Genomic DNA, 20,666 nt, shown 5'->3' with positions numbered 1-20,666 from the left:
ATGTATGTGATGTTGTCCAATATTTATTTATTATTATTAAAAGGTATGGACAATATGTCTGTGGAGTTACAAATAAAACAATAAAAATAAAATAACCTTCATAAATCATAAGAAGAACCCTAAAACTAAATTAAGTAATTCTTAATTAAGTAATTAAATAATTAAAGTTGAACAAGCTTCGAAATCTTATTAACACGATATTTAAAACCATTATTGTTAAGACAATAATAAGGTATAGAATTACCAGATCTATGATAATTTAATATAGTGTATTTCATCTGTAATAAAAACAATTAAGGCAATTTACGTATGCATACACAAGATGACATACGCAGCGGTTATTTACCTATAGAAGATTAGTCACAAGGAGGTGTGGACGAGTAGCATACGTATAAATAGGTCGGCACCACTGGCCAGAGACCACATTGTCCAGCACATATTAGCACCATGAACACTGTAAGTACAGTCAATAGTCTAACAGAATCTAGTAATTTTGTGATTTAACATCTGGTTTTAATAATATTTTATCGACCAATAATATAACCACTAACCCAACTCTAGCCTGGTAACATTTACACTTAACAGAATAATAATAACAAATAAATATTTAAAAAAAAAAAAAATTAAATTATGTTATGTTTAAATAAAAGTGATATTTTTATTATTTTTTTCTAAAGTGAACATTTCTTTTGCAGCTAGCGTCTGTAAGTTTGGTGATATGCGTATGCATGGCATACGCATTAGCGCTGCCTAGTCCTAAGGCACCTTCGAGCTCTCTAGGAGAGCCTGAAACAACTGAAGAAAGTTTAGTTCCTCAAGAGTCTCGATGGCGTGGTGGCGGCTATGGAGGCCGTGGATGGGGCAGCGGCCATGGAGGCCGAGGTGGTGGTTTCGGCGGCGGATATGGCGGCGGATACGGCGGCGGTTATGGAGGTGGCTACGGAGGTGGATACGGCGGTGGATACGGTGGTGGATACGGTGGCGGCTTCGGCGGCGGTCGCGGCTGGGGACGTTAAACAATAAGTCCGAAATTTGGAAACTTCACTGTGATTTTAATTTTGAATAAATTTTAGTACAATTTATTTAAGGGAAACAATTCGCGATCAGTAATTTTAAATCTGTAATATCTGTAATAACAGTCAAATATACCATGAAATGAGATAATTCTTTGTCAATTTCCATTTGCCATAAAACCTTTTAACAGCGGATACAAGAAATAAGAATACTCATATTACTTTAAATTCATCATAAGCTTGTTTGGTCTGGATTTGATAGACTTGTACGACTGATCTATGCATACATATATATTTATAAGGTATTAAAAAATTAGAAGACGTACTAGAGCTTTATTTACTTCGTATCACTGACAACATATCAAAAATTGCTAAACACAAAATAATGTAAAAGCCTCTAAATCACTCTCTGCTGGATCTTACCTCAAGATATTTCCTTTCACCGCTGATTTATAAACTTAAATTAAGCACATGCTAATTAAATAGAAGCATGCCCGTGTTTGACCTCTTGCTTCTTCTTGAGTCTTCTTGCAATCTTTCTTTAACAATATGATTCAAATGTTCTAAACACCGAGCCATCTCGGCTCGCGATAACGTAAGTTACGTTAATTATCCATTGAGGAAAATCACAAATCTAATATTTATTTATAAAATAATACATGGAGTGATAAATTGTAGTGATATACTAAATAAAGTCTTAATTAATGCCTTGAAAACACTTACAATTTGTTGTATTATACTTATACAGAAATCGTACCTAAGATGTAATGCTGCTAAAACAAAACCCAGTAGATAAAACAAAACGGAACTAAAACGGAAAAAAATAATAATTATGGTCTTATTTATAAACTTTAATTATTTAGTCTCATTCGACATTCGAAAGAAGAAGACACAGTATTGTTATTTGTCATTTATATCAAATAAATTTACACTTTTAATCGAAAAGAGGTTTATAAAATTGAAGGGAACACTCAAGTGGTTGGACAACATTATATATTCAAACTACATTTTTTACGAGCTAATTTTATTAAATAAAAGTTAGATATCAATTTAAAAAAATAAAACACTAAAAGCAAATTATATGAATAACATATGTTTCACTGACAACTTACTAATACGAAATTGTAGTATACAATCTAAAGTTAAACTAAAAAATTCGGTTGAGTCAATATTTATCAATAGTGATGTATTTTTAAATATTGACAAATCTTACGTTTAGTATAGTAAATGTATTAAACATTTTGTTTTTTTATTATATGCATCAGAGAGAGCATTATATTATGTAACCTCTACATTTAACAATTGACTTTTTTTTTATTTAATGAGGTATCATCGGCAAACAATACAATATAATGTGTGTCTCCTACCACTTATATCAACCCTCTGAACTCGATTTTTAGGTACGAAATCAGAAGATTGAGGTCGGCTTCTTTAATGCCGCATTGACGTATGTAGCAATATTTTGTTAAGACTTGGTAGTGCAGAGATAATGCTATAGTTATTGGGGTCTGTAGTACTACCATATTTAAAAAATGGGATTACTTTTGTTTGTTTCATTAGGTCAGGAAGCACGCCAATTACATCAATGTTTGAACTGATAACCGTAACATCCCTCACAAATCGGCTATATCTTAATAACTTAAGATTTAAAAGTAGTTATTATATCTTCAATATGGATTCGGAACCGTAAGAAATGAATGATTTCGTAGTTAAAATTAAAATTTCAGCAAAATCCTTAATAAAACATTTGCGACATCCCGATCTGAAGTGATTGGTTTATAGTCAATAGTTTAAACTGGAAAATATTATCTTTGATTCTTCCAAGTTTATCATCATTAATATTCCAAGTAATTTTAATTTTATTTCCGCAACTTGGCCTTGCAACGCACGCTCAGATAGTTTGAACTAACTATGTTAGTAAGCACTAACATAATTAATAAAAGGATAGTTCGATGTTCGATTATGAAGTTCATACAATATTTTCCTACTCTTGTGAATTCCGACAGTCGCCCAATCATTGGCTAAAGAAAACACCTCGTGTTGACTGAATTTAAAAAAAATGCCATTCAATTATCGTAAAATATTTTATGAAACACATTAATATTATTGATAGGTAATATTGTTTCTAAACTTCTTCATTCGTTACAAATTGACTGGAACAAATGTTTGTTGTTTTCAACATTAATGTTTTTATAATAGCATTAAATTAAGCCAACATAATGATCTGAGTTTATTACAGATTTGTGGCATGGAAAACAATATATATATAAGTATAAATATATTATCGATACAAGTTCAGTGATTGTAGTTGGCTGTAGGAAAAGTTAACTAGGTTATATGAATTTAGTAAAGATCTGAATCTAATATATATGCTACTCTTTTCTAATAAATTAATGTTAATAATACTTTTATAAGATCCAGATTATTTTAATAATACGGAGCTCTGTGTATGTTACTGTAAAAGCTCGAACTAAGGTAAATCTTAAGATTTTCCAGTAAAATCTAAGATTTATCGACAAGAGTTGGTAAATGTAAGTGTTTATTATAAAGGGACGACTTTTTCGGACTTTTACCATTCCAACCTTTTTTTTTTTTTTGTTTTACGAGGAGGAAATGAATTTACGCATTCCGCCCGGTCGAAGGGGGGACCGGGACGGATATGTAGGGCTCCCGGGGCTGAAGGCCCCGTCCTACCCACTAAAACCTCCTCGGATTTCCGCCTTACCGCAAGGCGACAGAACTACGGGAACGCGCGTGGCTCACCACCGCGGCCCTGTTACCATTCCAAACTTTTTTTTTTGTTTTACTAGGAGGAAATGCATTTATGCATTCCGCCCGGCCGAAGGGGGACCGGGACGGATATGTGGGACTCCCGGGGCAGAAGGCCCCGTCCTACCCACTAATTACCATTCCAACCTAACCTAACCTAGCATGTAAATCCTAAGATTTACCAAGTGAATGATGGTAAAAGTTTTATGGACATTTACCATTCATAATCGGTTATAAATAAATCTTAGGTTTTACTGGAAAATCTTAAGATTTATTCATTAGCCGTTTTTAAAAGTATTTATTAAAAGTAATTAGTAGTAAAAAAAAAATGGTTAAGGACTTTTACTTGTCGTATTAAGCAGTCGTTGTCGTTGTTAATTTTTTGTTCTGTTATATCTCCTTTTTTTATTATATATATTTTATATATTTATTTATGTAAATATTTATTATAGTATATATTTATATTATATATATTTATTGTTATCTGTGTATTGTGTACTACTATATTATGTATGTATTATATATTATGACGTAAAATTACTGTACCCTTCCCATATATGTAAATATTATAATCCTCTGCCCTAAAGTTGCCTGGAAGAGATCGCTGCTGAGCGACAAGGCCGCCTGTTGCACCTCATGCAACTTTGTGTAGCAATATTGTAATTTTGGGTGCAATAAAGAATAAATAAATAAATTTACCGTAATTCGAACTTTTACAGTAACATATACACGTAAATCATTGAAGGGCTCAACAACTGTACAGTCAATTTCAATAGTCAGTTCAACATAGTAACACACTAAGTCTTTCATTTTTAAAAGTTTAATTAATTAAATAATAATAAGCCACCGCATATCGATTTTTCTTTACTGAAGTTGAAGTTAAACATAAACTTGTTATTATTATCCAGTACGTTCAGTAATACATAAAATATGATTATTACTACTGTTCATAAATGACATAACTTATAGATCTAACTCTTCTAAATCTTGTAAATCCATCTTGATCTTTTGATATACACATAAATAATTGATCCATCAGGATTACAATGTTTTTTTTTAAACATTACAATTTCCTATATTTATTTTAATATCAAATATTTTTTTTATATAGTATAAAATGTAAATACCTATGTTAAGGCAGCAATATGTTCACCTATATCTTTCTGAGCTGGCTGGACTTTTTTTTCAAAATATTTTCTAATCTTTTAGTATTGTATATTATAGTTAATATTAACTGTTATGCAGTTCCATCTTTTCTTTACAATCATAATTTAGAATAATTGTTGGTCATATTTCTTGTATTAAATAAAATGTATGTAGTTTTCTAACTTTTTTTTTTTTAAATAGTTTATGTGGTTTCCTAACTTTTTTTTTGTATTGTTATTTATTATCACTAAGAACAACATAGGAAGAAATCACCATATAATTTTCTGCTTAAATACGTTTAATTGGTTCTTACAATAAAATTATTATAATTATCAAGGTATTTTGTTCGTAATGCTTCTTGAAGGTTCCGTGTAGTCAGATAAGAGAAAACTTGTAAATCGAAATTTATCGTGTATATAAAGTGGTTTATATTATTAAATTTGATTAATGTTATTTATTTAAAGTACTACTAAACTTTTAATTAAAGAAGAAGATAACTTTTTCTGTGAGACAATGAGTAAGATTTTACCTAACAATATTACACAGCAATTCTCAAATAGAGAAAAATGAAGTTTTTTTTATCTCTAACCATGACTAAGGACTGAAATAATCGGATATCAAAGCATATAATAACATTTAAATATGCATTTTATATGTTTTTATAAAAACCGTAAAAAATTAACGTGAAATAAGTAGCATAATTTAAAGGAAAATTTATTTACTTTTTTTTAATCTGATTGTACTTGTCCCTAAAAAGATCTATTTACTGCGAAAAGTTAAAAAAAAAGTTCAGTTACTTTTTCTCGTCTGTTCTACACATTTTTTTTTTATTTATAACACAAATTAAATTATGATAACAATAAAAACAAACAAATAAAATATTATATATTACATAACATATTATATATTTTAATTTATTACAAATTTTCAATAATTATATTACTGTGCGAGTAGTGAATCCTCGAAGCGTAAACTCGATTCAATTTTTTTTAATTACTTCTTATTTTCTCGATTGCTTACTTGAGAATAGCGTTAATTGAGGAAATATAAGGAAGTCTTTAATTCATGTAAATTACATTATATGAATAAATTCAGTTAAACTTAAATCATGATTTATTGCATTTATAATTTTATTGTGTCATTGTTTATAATCTCGCTGAATTTATTTTGTTGGTTGTTCTTAGGTACTTACTATTTATTTATGGTAGATTTTTAATCTATATAATTATTGTTTAAAAATAAATTAATTATTATCTCCTTACATCAAATTCCGCCTAACGTGAAAATTGAATAATAGTTTTCATATGCTTCATCTTTGTTTACAACATCGTGAAGAAACCTGCACATGTACCAGTATCCACTGGGAAAATTTCACACACAGCTACAAAACTTCTCATGAGGAGGACAGAAGACCTGTTCCCAAAAATTCCCTATGACTTACTTAACAAGAAATATTCAAATATATAAATATATATCTATATATACGAAATAATATTACTTATTTTAGAAAAGGTCTGTTTTTTCATTGCTACTATCGTTTAAAAATAAAAAGTCCTTAATATATACATATATTTGGTACATTAGAACAACAATTTGATATACAAGATACACGTATGAAATAAATAACTATATTTTTGGTTTAATTTTTCCATTAATAATTCTTACTAGCTAAATATCTTTATAGACGCATACTTTTACAGATATAAGAAATTCCAATTGTGTAAATATTAATATAATTATGTTACTAAAAATGACTTTGATAAGAAATAAAAGTGAAAAATATCTTTAAATATAAATTAAGATTCTAAAAAAAGCGTCGAATCCTTCTTATTACAAGCAATCAATATTTAATACGGCATTTAAAATAATTATAATTATTTTACAAATAAAGTTAAAATTACACATTTTACTTTATGGATATGTGTGGATCTCGATAGTATCAAATTATTACATTGTATTCCAAATTGTATATATTAGTGTTTCAAATCAAATGTATTTTGTTTACATTATGACTTTGTTAGTTCCATATATAAATGTAGCTTATAAAAGAATCAATTCATAAAAATAAACATGAACATTTCGTTCGTCTCAAGATGAATTTTAAACCACAAACCTAACACTTCAAAAAACCGAGATGTTTGGCCGGCTTTGTCCTCGTGACCTTCCTCTGACTCTTCCAGTTCGATGTATCCATTAAACTATACTTTATACTAAAACATAAATATATTATATTCATTCATTACTTATTCATTAAAAAAAAACTTGACATATTTTAGTAAGCAGGTAGCTTATAAAATAATAAGTTTATTATTTTATTCTATCAAAATGACGATCATTTCGATAGAATAAAATAAAAGTTTTATAATAATGTTTATTAAACTTATAATCAATGTCATTTTAATTAATTTTTACTATATCGAAACGAACGCGCAAGTCTCTCTGGTCCGAGTCGAAACCGCCCATTGCATCTGTTTTAGTGGGAATCAAGCATAACCGCTATTGCTCCCTGACATTCCGAATTTAGAAAGATCGAAAGCGGTCTCTGTGTTTAAAATATAGCTTGTTTATTAAGCTGCTGACCTTCATAAGACCAAAAATACGAGGAGGTACATTTATTTTATTTCATTTCATTTTATTTATTAAATAGGAAGCCAACACAATGTGCAATATTAATATATAACTATCTTATAAAAGAAAATAACTTTTTAAAAATGCATTTGCTAATACATCACAATTATAGGCTATCTCATCATGCACAACTCCAGTTTCCATTAACAGTTATTAAATTTATTTTCTGGATAAAATACAAGTCGGCAGTGCCAGTCCCGCGCCACACAACCCTTAAAGGCGATGCTACTCCTGACACTCACTAACAATTTATATTTACCAGTGAATCTGTGTTGACGCAATAACTTTTAAGCTACTATATCTCCAAAGTTAGTTCATTAGATTAACTGCCGTGACCGAAAGTCTATCACAGACCTTCACTGCACTATGATTGTAGGTATTGTAACTATTCCATGCCCTTTTTTTATCTCGCTGGTAAAACGCGTTACGCGTTTCTCCCACGTGGAAGTGGGGGGGTATGTGGGACTCGCCGGTACCCTGGACGCCGAGTGGGCTACGGTACCCACTAAAAAATCAGCGGTACTCTCTCCGTCTCTTCGGCGAGCGCCACGGGATCGCTTTCGCATGCTACCGTGATGCCCTGACGAAAACTACTATTCCATGCCTATATTAACTTTAATAGAATTAAATGTTGAAAATGTTCATAATTATATGTATAATTATGAACAAGAATTAAGTTTCATTACATCAGATCCATTTAACGGTGTATTTGCAATAACCGTGGATGTCTTAGAGACTTAGAACGTCAGAGATTATAAGTTCCATCGACTGTAGATGAAATAATTTATTTTTTAAATTCCATTTTTTTATAAATGAAGTTTTTTTGTATTTAATTTATTAGTATAAAAAAAATGTAGACTAATTGAAGGCCTTAGAAAATCAATTACCAACACATTAGTTACGTTATGAATGCATGTATATAATGCTGTAATTACTTTGATAATCAATGTAGTTGTCATATATCGACGGATAATATTTCTAGTTTAATTGTATAACTATATGTTTAATTATTTATATAGACTCAGATCAATCCAAATCATAAGCAAAAAACTGCAGTTCTTAAGTTGAAAAAGAATTAATTTAATATCAGGACAACGTAAGAATTCGACTGCACATTAAAATTGTTTTCTTTGATATTAATAAACATGTACACTGTAAGTGTTATTTTAAAATTATTCTACAAAGTATTAAAACAAGTTCATAAATATATTATACTAACAATAAGTAATAAAATAATCAAAATATATTCTACGTTATTTATAATAAAATGTTATTAAGGGCCGAGATGGTCCAGTGGTTAGAACGCGTGCATCTTAACCGATGATTTCGGGTTCAAACCCAGGCAGGCACCACTGAATTTTCATGTGCTTAATTTGTGTTTATAATTCATCTTGTGCTCGGCAGTGAAGGAAAACATCGTGAGGAAACCTGCATGTGTCTAATTTCAACGAAATTCTGCCACATGTGTATTCCACCAAACCGCATTGGAGCAGCGTAGTAGAATATCCTCCCAACCATCTCCTCAAAGGGAGAGGAGACCTTGGCCCAGCTGTGGGAAATTTACAGGCTACTAATGTAAATGAAAAATGTTATTAAAAAATCATAGACAATTAAAGATTTGTATTTGCATCCAGCTTTAAAAAATATATTTAAATGAATAAAACTGAATTATTATTTATATTTCAGGTATACAGCATTCTTGTTTTTTGCGTTATATTAACGGTAACAACTTGTGAAAATCTCACCACTCCTTTTCAGTTAGACGAGCTAAAATACAAATTTGGTTGGGGCGACCTCGGTCCCATGTGGGGATAATATTTTAGTATACGCTGGTAAAATTTCAACGAATACTAAAGTTAAATTTGTTTCTACTGTTTGTAATATATTTACTTTGGGGTTCTAAAAACTTTGTTTTCCCACAAATAAACGATATATATTACGTTTTTGGATTTAAAAAAATACAAGGTCTCTATATAAATTGTTTTAAATACGTCTTTATTGTTTATGCGTTACGGAAAACATGTCTTAAATAAATTATACGATACTACGGTTTTTCTTGTTTTACTCATACAGCTATTAAGAACGCACGTTAACCGATTAAGTCGGTTTAATAAGTGCTCTTTTATATCACACACATCCGAAACATTTTAATGACTAAGGTTACTAAAAAAACTTTAAAGAATATTGTACGCTATTCTCACAATTTATATCGAATTCCTTGCTCCAGAATCTAAGCCATTTAATATGTTATTTCGTTCTAAAGTATATATTACAATATATGTATATATATACTTGGATATTTATTGTAATATACACTCGAAATAGGTATCACGAGTCACTTTTGTCTGGAAATGTCCTTTTTTGTATTGGACGTGAAAGATTTTGAAAACAATATATATTCTGTAAAAAAAAATTAGGTTATATGAATAGAATTATGTAAAAAAAAATTCTAGTAAGAATAATTTATTTTGGGTATTTTTCCATGATATAGGTAGGCGGACAAACAAATGGGCCACCAGATATGGCGCTGGTGATGGCGACACCAACCTTCGAAACAAAGATGTAATGTCCCTTGTCCCTGAAGTTACACTGGCTCACTCACCCTTCAAACCGGAACTAAAGTATACTACCCCAATACCAAATATTAAAAAAAAACTTATACAAACAGTAATTAAAATATGAAGTAAGAACAAAAATAAAATTTAAAGTGAAAGTATGAATTTACATATTTACATAAAATCAATTATATAATAAACTATTGTAGAAAAGTTATACAATGTCATCTACCTATGACGACATACTGTGTAAGACGCTTTCACTTCATAATAAACGTAACATTATGAGAACCTTAACCCGACCTTGAACTGAGTTAAAAACAAAACCGGAAAGAGGAGAAAGGCACTCCTCTTTCTATTATTTAAAACATCAGGATTTCACCCAGTAGTGCTCCCGATTAGTTTGGAACAACACAGCGTACAAAATACTACACGTGATAAATTATCTACAATTTTAAATAATGAACGTAAGTTTTTTTTTTTTATTTTATGAGTTTAATATCCTATTCCAGCCAATTAGCTATTATTTCAACCAATTACACTTTTTTTTTTAAATAGTTGTGATATTTAAAATTTACCGCTCGTCAAATTGTTCAGTAAAACTTTGAATAATACCGGACATATTTTAATAGAGTTGACCTGATAATGCATTTAGTATTTATTTATTTATTTTTGAGTATTTCAACGAGTATAATTTTGTCTTACATTGATTACAAGTTGCGAAATTTATTTAATTAAAATGTTGGTACTAGATGATACACATATTTATTAGGTTCAGCTGCTAACATAAGTTAGTTAAAAAAAAATAACACACTCCGTGACTAAATCGATTATAAAATTTTACTCAATTATTTCGTTACACGCTTTTTGCACTACATTATTTTCCATTAATTTTTTTACTAGCCATCACGAACGTTACTAATTTCATTCTTTGTATAAATTTCTACATCGTTGTTGATAATATATGTATTTATTTTTTATATCAACGAGTTGAAAAATTACTACAAAACATATTTTAATCATATTGTAGAACTTGTTACTTCTGATAACAGTATCTTAGAATATTTTCGTTATTTCTTTTATTTCAATAACAATACTATATTCTTATACATAAAGTTGAATATAAAAAAGCTATTACTTGAGGAACGGCAACTAAAAATCGGTGATTTTATACTTCTGGGCTACACTTTCAGACTTCTTTCTACACTAAATTTTACCTTTATAATCTAACTAGTTACCCGTACCAGCTTCACGTCGATACAAAAAGGGTATATATAACTTTTAGAAAAAGGAAAAATTCTTATTTTATTTTTTTTCTTATAAAAGATCTAAACGTATCTAGCAGCCCTTAGATCTTATTAACTACACAACGGAATTCATGTGGTTTTAATCTACAAACAGAGCGGATTCAAGAGGAAGCTTTATATGATACGTGCATATCATAGTAGAAAAAAACCGAGAATTTCAAATTACCTATCCGAACAAGACAAGAATTTTTCCTGTTGTCTTTGTTCTGCAATCTAAAAATTGTGTACCTAAAGACGACTTTGTATCTTGTTTGAAGTAGTGCTGTTGGCCCTACTGGCCTTTACAGCGTCACCGGGCGTTCGGGCGAGTACTAGACTCAGCCCTAAAGTTGAGCACTGAACTCGAGGTTGACGTTCGTCCTGAGAGTGTCTCCTATGAGTTCGCACCTCGGCTCAGAACGTAGTCGGTGGGGTGTGAATTTAAGCACTGATAGAATTTACTGACGTCACGGCCGCCTCCGTGACGTCGCTAGTCTGGGTCCTCGTTTCCGCCGGCGGAAACGCTGTGAGTGTGAGTTGTGTAGTGTGGTGGTTTTCCCTACGAATGGCGCGTTTGCGATAGTGAAGCTATCGTCTTCGTCGTCCAGGACCTGCATAGGTCGCCTGAGTCTATTAGGTAGATTACCTCTGAGGGAGGTGTATAAGTAGGGAGGCTTGTGCTATCAACGGATTACTATGTTGCTGGGCTCTCTCAAAATACGCCGTGGAAGTTTTTTGAGGTGCTTCGCGATCGAATCGATGTCGAAATCTTTGTGTAGGTCGTACGTTACGGATGTACCACGGCGACAAAAGACCATGTGAAGCGACTTTGTTTTATACTATGTAAAGCTATTATCTTTTTAACTGCCAGCAAAATTCTACTTGTAGTAAAGAGTTTCATTATAAATCAAAGTCACGTGTAGTACTTTTTTATTATTTATATATATTTTTTAATTGTAATTATTAGTAATAATTTCGTATAATGTCAAATTATGTTATACACTATTATTATTAATAATAAAAAAAAAAACATTAAATCATTTATCAGTGTGTAATACTACTGAATGACGCTCATGCTTACATGAGTGTGCGTGAGATTACCATAAGAGTACAAACAGCAAAAAAATATACATATAAATATACAAATTAGATTATATGATTACATCTGATTTTTAAGTTTTCCGTGTTGTTTAATGTGAACTTTTATGTGTTATTTACAATGATAATATCGAAATTATACTGCATATACATACTACAGTTTTTTCAATTAAACACTTTAAGGCACTCAAATATTTGATTGGATTTCACAGGTTATACTTTGTCTGGTTGGAATAACTAGCATAATAGAAGGAGTTGTCTTGGATCCATCTCTGTATTTGGCTCCCAGTCCCCCTTTGACTACATCAAAAGACAACGATGCACAGAAAATGTGGTCGGAATCTATGGTTCCGAGGATGAAAGAAAGAGGCAAATCGGCTCCATTTATTTTAGAAAGTATGTTTATTTGTTATTTTATAAATAGCAAAATTTAAAAAAAAAATCACATATTCAAATTTATTTCAATTTATTTATTGTTATATTAAAGTCTTAACCTCTAATCGCTTTCTTAAGAATAATCTTAATTGTCGTTTTTTACTTTTTTATGACTTAAATGAATCAGCCAATACTTAATCATTGCAAGCAAAAAAAGGTTTAACTGTCTAATTTACACGTGTAAGAAAAAAAAACAACACGTTAGCGTCTCGTATGTAGAAACCAGTACTGAAATTATTGAGGTGAATAAACTCAACACACTGCGTATGTTTTAGGTACTTGAATATAAAAAAATAAAAGAGCTCAATCTTTACAGATTCCGACAAAACTTCGCTCGAACCGGAGTCAATGGAAGGATCGGAGACATTTTGGCCAAGATTTCATTCATCCAGCTCAAAAGGAATTTATATTCCCCTAAGTTTCCATCTTTCTGGTACATATGGAGGAGGCTCTGGCACTGGTGTCTATAGTAGCGGTTATATGGGTATGCCTGAAGCCTATGGCAATCTAGGTAAAGCGGTTCTAGCTGGCACGAGTTACAAATCACCAGGAGAGTATTCTGGCTTAAGGCTATTCGGCAGCAGTAGCAGGCCTGTTTGGAGTGGTTGGGGTAATGGGAAATGGGGTCATTACGGAAAAGGATAAAATGTTTTTTTTATAAATCACCATTACAATTTATTTGCATTATGCATTTCAATTATAAATAGTTTTAGTTGTTCGTGGTTAAAATTTAAATAAGTTTTTTTAACCACAATGTCGTAATGTAAAGATCTTTAACACGCTTTTAAGCGTTAATTTGTTTTTAATGAGTCAGTAGATGACGTTAGTGAGAAAAATTATGTAATCAATGTCAACCATTTATATTATATTGATGTTTATTGAAGGGAATTCCGATCATTATCTAAATATTTATTATTAATACGAATATTAATAAAATTTGACTTTCATGCATAGTATTCACGATCCTTATGAACAAATTCAGTGTAAAATAATAAATGCAGTTCGCTGTTTTAGTTTTTCATGTTTGCTGATAAGTATTATATAAGCATTAATAGTATTAAACTTATTTAAGCGACAACCTATGATTGATGTAAGTTCCAAAATGTATAAAACATCTTAATTTATAAAATCAATCTCAAGTTTATATTAATAAATGATCAACATACTTATAAAAAAAATAACGCAATTACTTTCTTGCATTCCTTTTTTTTTTAAATCCTCGTTAATCTTTCTATACTGCTTGTTTAACGTAAATGGAACTAAACCAAAAATAAAGGTATTTATAGTTGCACCCGTTTTTACAAGCCCATTTGCTAGATGCAAAACTAATATTATAAAAGGTAGGCTCCAGAACTAATATACAAATTAAAAAAAAAAAAATCGTTATTTCACATTTTAATTTTCTAATAAACCTGTGCGAAGCCGATGTGAGTTGCCAGTATTTAATAAATTATAATATTTTAAAACTATTTGTTTTTTATTTTATTTCAATGTTAATTCGGATGTGTATGGATATACTGTTTGTATGATGTATAGTTTGTTTACTGTTAATTATAATGCAAACGTACTTCTCCTGTTGTAAGTAATCATAATAATAAAACACGTTATATGAGAATATCCAGTTTATTTTATTATTAAAAACGGATTAAGTAAAGGACAACGCTAAACGTCAGATAATCAGATGAATAAAAATAAATTAATTTACCGATTACTTTTTTTTTTTTTTTAAAGAAAACATACGACGACTAACATAATAGACGACTAACTGTCGCCCGCTGCTTCGCTCGTGTTTTAGAGGTTGGTCGTCTTGTATGATAAAGTAGGAAGTACATTTTAAAAAAAAATTTCGTGTTTTCTTCGCGGAAAAAATCTCGTTAAATAATACTTTGCTCTCTCAATTGCTCCCTGCATTTTGTAATTTTCTAAACTCTTAATTTCGCCCGTTTTTACCTGTTTTTCTTGTTTTTTTCACAAATCACGAAGAATTGCCAGAACTTTGGAGACTGACACTAAAGGCGAATCAATATTTAATGTCCTGAGTAATTTTTTACGGACAATCGATTTCATTTACAAACATTATTTCAGTGGCAACAGACGGAGCTCCTGCAATGGTCGGGCGATATCGTGGGTTTATAAGTCATCTCAAAAGAATTATCGACGATCAAGCCCTCTCCGATCTGCTTGATCCTTTGGCTTTGCGTAGAGATGTTGGATCGCTCTGCATCTTCTACAGAATTTAACACGGGGAATGTTCCGAGGAATTGTTCGGATTAATCCCGGCTGCTGAATTTCACCTTCGGACATCTCGTCAAAATTCCAAATATCACCCGCACCACCTAGATGTCCGAAAATCCACAACAGCGCGATTTTTAAGACACTTTCTGCCTCGCACAACCACTCTGTGGAACCAGCTTTCGCCGGCGGTTTTTCCGAACCGATACGACTTAGGAACCTTCAAGAAAAGAGCGTACTCTTTCCTGAAAGGCCGGCAACGCACCTGCAAGCCCCCCGGTGTTGCAGATGTCCATGGGCGGTGGTAGTCACTTTCCATCAGGTGAGCCTCCTACTCGTATGCCACCTCTAACAAAAAAAAAAAAAAAAACTCAATAGAATTATACCAGCACTTACAGCTATTCATTGCGTAATCCACCGACAACATCTTGTGGCAAAACATTTAAGTAACAGGTTGAACCAATCTCTTCATTTTGTAATAAAAGCTGTCAACAAAATCAGAAGCAATGCATTGAATACGCGTTTATTTGCTCAATTGTGCGACGAAAATGATGAAGACTTCCAACGGCTGCTCTTACATACTGAAGTACGCTGGTTGTCGAAAGGTGCATGCTTAACGAGATTTTACTCTGTTTTCGATGCCGTATTAGAGTTCCTAGAAAGTAGAGATCCAGATTTAAAAGAAAACTTAATCAAATTCAAAGCAGAGATTGCGTATTTGACAGATTTGTTTAAAAAAATTAATGATATTAACTTGCAGTTACAAGGTGACAGCCTGAATTTAATAAAAACAAAGGGGATAATTTCGGCTTTTCTTGGGAAATTGAAATTTATGAAGCAAAACATTAGTCGCCGCGAATTCTCTCAATTTCCAAACTTGTCGCAGGTAGAATGTATTAATGAGAATATCCATACCTACAGTCAACATTTAAGTGCCCTGCATGATGAGTTCAAAACCAGGGTTGAAGATATGCTGACAATGGATATATCACCATGGATCATAAATCCATTTGATGAAACGGAAGTGGCCAATGTTGTATTACAAGAGGAGCTGCTCGAGCTAAGTACCAATGAGGAGCTCAAGGTGAAATTTGGTTTCACACATTTTGGCTGCAAGCAGAAATACCCGAAAAATATCCTGGACTGTGGGAAATCGCAAGGAAATTTTTAATAGCTTTTCCCTCGTCATACCTTGTCGAAAGGAGTCTAAGTGCCGTTACAAACCTCTTAACAAAAAAAAAGGAGCAAATTAAACATCACAGAGCGGGGGCATTTACGGTTAATGCTCACAAAAATAAAGCCAAACATTGATCGTTTGCTGACACTCCATCAAATACATCATTCCCATTAATTAAAATTATGACCTGAACCTATATTACCTTATTTATTTTTTCTTGTAATTCTATTCTTTTAATAAATAAAGTTTTATAAAATGTACCATTTTTCGTTTTTATTTTACCTATCGGAATATAGGGACAGAACTCAGAAGCGATACAATTTTTATTTTTTGGTGACTTTAAGAATGTGGTAGAAATGTAGCAGCACCCGGGGTGTCCACCGAAACCAGTAAAATTTTGAAAGTGGTCCACGAGAAAAATCAGTTTGGGAACTACTGCTCTAATCCAAGGACGTAATCCTTAGGTTTATTGATTCATTATTTCTCATCGTTTATTATGACAAGCTAAACTTTACATTACCTACATATACATTACTCTGACATACAAAACAATTCAATTAAAATTATCTTCAAGTATTCACATGCACTAAATAACAAAAGGATACTTTATTTATTGTATTTATATTACAATAGAATGCAGATTCTATTACCTTGTCAGTTAACTGTCAAGCATAATAGCAGAACATCCTGAACAAAACAAATTTATAGCCCCGTGAGAAAATGGCAGCGTTATTTGAGAGCGATGGTGACAACGTGGTTGATATTTTTTATGCTACCTATTCTGGTATCATGCGCTGGGGATGGCAATATACACTTAATGGAAGAAGATGTTGCTGCAGCAATAAATAGTTGCAATCACATCCACGATAAAGAATATTCCAAAGACAGCGGGAAACGACAGAGGCGATTTGACGTAGATAGTTACAACTACCAGATACCGCGCATAGACGCTAATACAAAGGAAGATATAAACCCTTACGTTCATACACGACGGAACACTAATACTTTGGCCCAGATGCACGTTTCAAACGGTTCGGATTACGATTATACGGGATATGGAGCTGGAAATGAAGAAGAGAAATTTGTTAATTATATTCCACGTCCAGTTAAACAAAATAAATATAAAATTAATGGTAACCATAGCAACACACAAAACGATCGAATAAAGAGGAACGAAATGCTAATAAATAAAAACGACAATGATCAGGTAATTTTTTAAATCATACCTTTAATATTACTAGAATATAGTTAAAGTTACTTTAATAAACTTATCTAAGTAAATCCATATCATCTGATTAACAAATCGGGTGTTACATATTATGCCTTAATTTCGTATAGTTTCTAAGTTCTAATAAAACGCGTACATCTTATCCAACGATTGCGAGTTCAAACCACGACAAGCACCACTGAATTTTCATGTGCTTAATTTGTCTTATAATTCATCTCGAGCTCGTCGGTGAAGGCAAACATCGTGCATGTAAACCTGCATGTGTCTAATTTCAACAAAATTCTGCCACATGTGAATCCACCAACCTGCAATGGAGCAGCGTGGTGGAATATGCTCCTAACCTTCTCCTCAAAGGGAGAGGAGGCCTTAACCCAACAGTGGGAAATTTACTGGCTATTACTATTATTATTATATTGTGCAACATATATGTGCTGCGCAAATAGCTAGTCTCTAAAGAAAAGTGACCTTGGCTGAAATCGGTCAAAACGACATCATCACTTTCACAATTATTTTTCCCTGGTATAATTAAAAAGCAATGTCTCATAAATGAACTTTTTGTTTTTCAGTGCCTCAGCCAATGTGTTTTTGCCAATTTGCAAATGGTAAGATATTTTTTTACGTAAACGTTACATAATAGCTAACGTATACTTAGTGACAAATATGGTTTTTTCTTAGGTAGATTCAAAGGGTATCCCCCGTGAAGCGGAAATGTGGAACAAAGTACAAAGTTCAGTGACTTCTCAACAGTCACGTGCAATACTACAGAATCAAATTCGAGCTTGTTTTCAAGAATTACAATCTGGTAAAATATTAATTAATCAATGCTACTAAAACTGCTAAAACTTCCTACGCATTTATATATTCATTTATATTTGACACATACGGATATTATCTGTTTATTTCGGGCCAGGGCGGAATTAATATGTCAAGAACCTTAGGCAATGTACGTTTCGGAGCCCATTTACCCTTTTCTAACATCTTTAAATAGATTGTTCGTACCAATCTAATTTTAGTCATAATTATGATTAAAAAGGTGTACCATCACCATATTCAAATTGGAAACATATTTCATTAATAATAATTAATTATTTTTTTGCCTGCCAGTCTATGGGCCTCTAGGCAGTTGCCTACACTACCTTTTAGATAATCTGGGCCTGGATAACACAACCATGAGCCGACAGCCACACATAAATATACATAATCTGTACATCATATGATCATATGATTATACATGTCTAATAATAGCATATTATGTGGAAACTCAATTAATTTGTAGGAACACAAGATTACATAACTATCATGTCTGCCACATGACTGACGAAAATTAATGTGGTTCAATAGTAATATATCTAATTAATTTAACTAGTAATATTTAGAAATCGATAATATAAAAATAGATGTAGGGCTAATACTAATAAATAATATGAGACTAATCAATATAATAATTACAGAGAGTCATCTAATATTTTATTCCTGGAGGTCAGCTTAATTTAGTCTATTAGTTAGCATTACTGCTTATGTGATAAATTCAAACGATTTACGATCTCGAAAATTATTTACTTTAGTTGTATTTAAAATCATTCCAACTCCTTGTGATTGCCATTTCTAGAATATTCTTTGCTCTGAGAGTTTTACTACATACACATTTTGTTCAATTTATAAAAATAGAGGAAAAACGATTGTAGCTATTGCACAATATTTAATAATATTCATAAAGATGACAAGCCTTTTGTGATTTAACCAATCGGGTACTTCATATAACATAATCTTTAATAAATTGCATACTTGCTGTAAACATAATTTAGGAACCATTTGTGAATTGGCCGAGATGGCCGAGATGGCCCAGCCGAGATGGCCCAGTGGTTAGAACGCGAGCATCTTACCCGATGAATTCGGGTTCAAACCCAGGCAGGCACCACTGAATTTTACATGTGCTTAATTTGTGTTTATAATTCATCTCGTGCTCGGCGGTGAAGGAAAACATCGTGAGGAAACCTGCATGTATCTAATTTCAACAAAATTCCGCATAGGAGCAGCGTGGTGGAATATGCTCCAAACCTTCTCCTCAAAGGGAGAGGAGGCCTTAAGCCCAGCAGTGGGAAATTTACAGGCTGCTAATGTATGTAATGTTGTGAATTACGACGTACTAAGATGTCGGATAGGGCCACCAGAACGAATTAAAAAAGTACCGCAATAAAACGAAGTAATTAAGTATGCAATCTGAAATGTATAATGGCTAGTATATTAGCTGAAGTATATTGTCATTATGGTAACCAACGATCTCTGATACTTTCCAGAGTCCGAAGACAATGGATGTTCTTATTCTAACAAACTAGAACGCTGTCTGATGCTTCGATTTGCCGAAAGGAAAGTAAATGCGACCCAAAATCAGCAATCGGCAACGAACTCAAGGTTTAATAGGTTTATATACCTTAAATAAAATAATACATTATGTACGTACAAAATGTATAAAAGAAAATTAAAGTAACAGCCCATTTATGTTCCACGACTGGGCTAAGGCCTCCTCTCTTTTCAAGAAAGTTTGGGGCTTAGTCCACTACACAATATTTCAAGGAGGGCTTGTGCATAAATAAACATGTAACATAATTTTTCCAGGCACACGTAAATTTCCTTGCTATGTTTTCCGTCGACGTCGATGACGAGATGTATTATTACGGCAGATTTATCACAAATGACTAGTTTAAAATCTACGTGATCCCTCAACGAAACCATCTTAGATCTCGTTTTACGTACTGAGCACATTTTTTTTAATTTCAGGAAATGAATTATTATAGAAGAACTATATCAAACATTAATCTAAACGAACTGTACTTCGCTGTATTGATTCTATTGATATTTCTAAACTTTGGTCTTCAAGAAACATTTAGATACCTATCGTAATTATTATAAATGTTTGTAGAAATCACGGATTCCACTTGCAGTTATAAGTTATAAGAAAGATATTTATGTGCATAAGAATGTTTTAATTATTAGAATAGATTGTATAGAAGCAAAACAGAATAAAGTCTGTAATTAAATATTATATTCTATCAATATGTTCCTTAAAAAAATTCGCCCACGTTATTTTGAAAATTTTGT

The 20,666-nt window shown here is 31.8% G+C and overlaps 3 protein-coding genes and 1 pseudogene across 4 annotated transcripts; all 4 read left to right on the top strand.

Moving 5' to 3' along the window:
• The first annotated feature begins 323 nt into the window (after positions 1–323).
• Positions 324–1,082, top strand: LOC113399776 (glycine-rich protein 3-like). Of its 2 annotated transcripts, none has more exons than XM_026639014.2 (2): positions 324–456; positions 696–1,082. In XM_026639014.2, exons 1-2 carry the CDS (start codon positions 448–450, stop codon positions 1,014–1,016), a joined length of 330 nt encoding a protein of 109 aa, XP_026494799.1. In that variant the 5' UTR covers positions 324–447; the 3' UTR covers positions 1,017–1,082. The 2 variants fall into 2 exon arrangements, with proteins under 2 accessions (XP_026494799.1, XP_064073792.1); XM_064217722.1 differs by having other exon boundaries at positions 337–460; positions 700–1,082.
• Positions 1,083–10,484: 9,402 nt separating this feature from the next.
• On the top strand, positions 10,485–13,580 carry LOC113399610 (uncharacterized). The gene is made up of 3 exons (XM_026638782.2): positions 10,485–10,578; positions 12,708–12,891; positions 13,247–13,580. Exons 1-3 carry the CDS (start codon positions 10,573–10,575, stop codon positions 13,573–13,575), a joined length of 519 nt encoding a protein of 172 aa, XP_026494567.1. The 5' UTR covers positions 10,485–10,572; the 3' UTR covers positions 13,576–13,580.
• Positions 13,581–13,683: 103 nt separating this feature from the next.
• LOC113398737 (SCAN domain-containing protein 3-like) lies at positions 13,684–16,513 on the top strand (annotated as a pseudogene).
• Positions 16,514–17,006: 493 nt separating this feature from the next.
• Positions 17,007–20,607, top strand: LOC113399566 (uncharacterized). Its single transcript, XM_026638717.2, has 5 exons — positions 17,007–17,546; positions 18,134–18,169; positions 18,243–18,369; positions 19,865–19,988; positions 20,346–20,607. Exons 1-5 carry the CDS (start codon positions 17,082–17,084, stop codon positions 20,350–20,352), a joined length of 759 nt encoding a protein of 252 aa, XP_026494502.2. The 5' UTR covers positions 17,007–17,081; the 3' UTR covers positions 20,353–20,607.
• The last annotated feature ends 59 nt before the right edge of the window (positions 20,608–20,666 follow it).

The sequence above is a fragment of the Vanessa tameamea genome, chromosome 18 (genome assembly GCF_037043105.1).
Source record: "Vanessa tameamea isolate UH-Manoa-2023 chromosome 18, ilVanTame1 primary haplotype, whole genome shotgun sequence".
Lineage (NCBI taxonomy): Eukaryota > Metazoa > Arthropoda > Insecta > Lepidoptera > Nymphalidae > Vanessa > Vanessa tameamea.
Note: the sequence above shows the minus strand (reverse complement) of the source record. Positions and strands in the feature narration are given on the sequence as shown.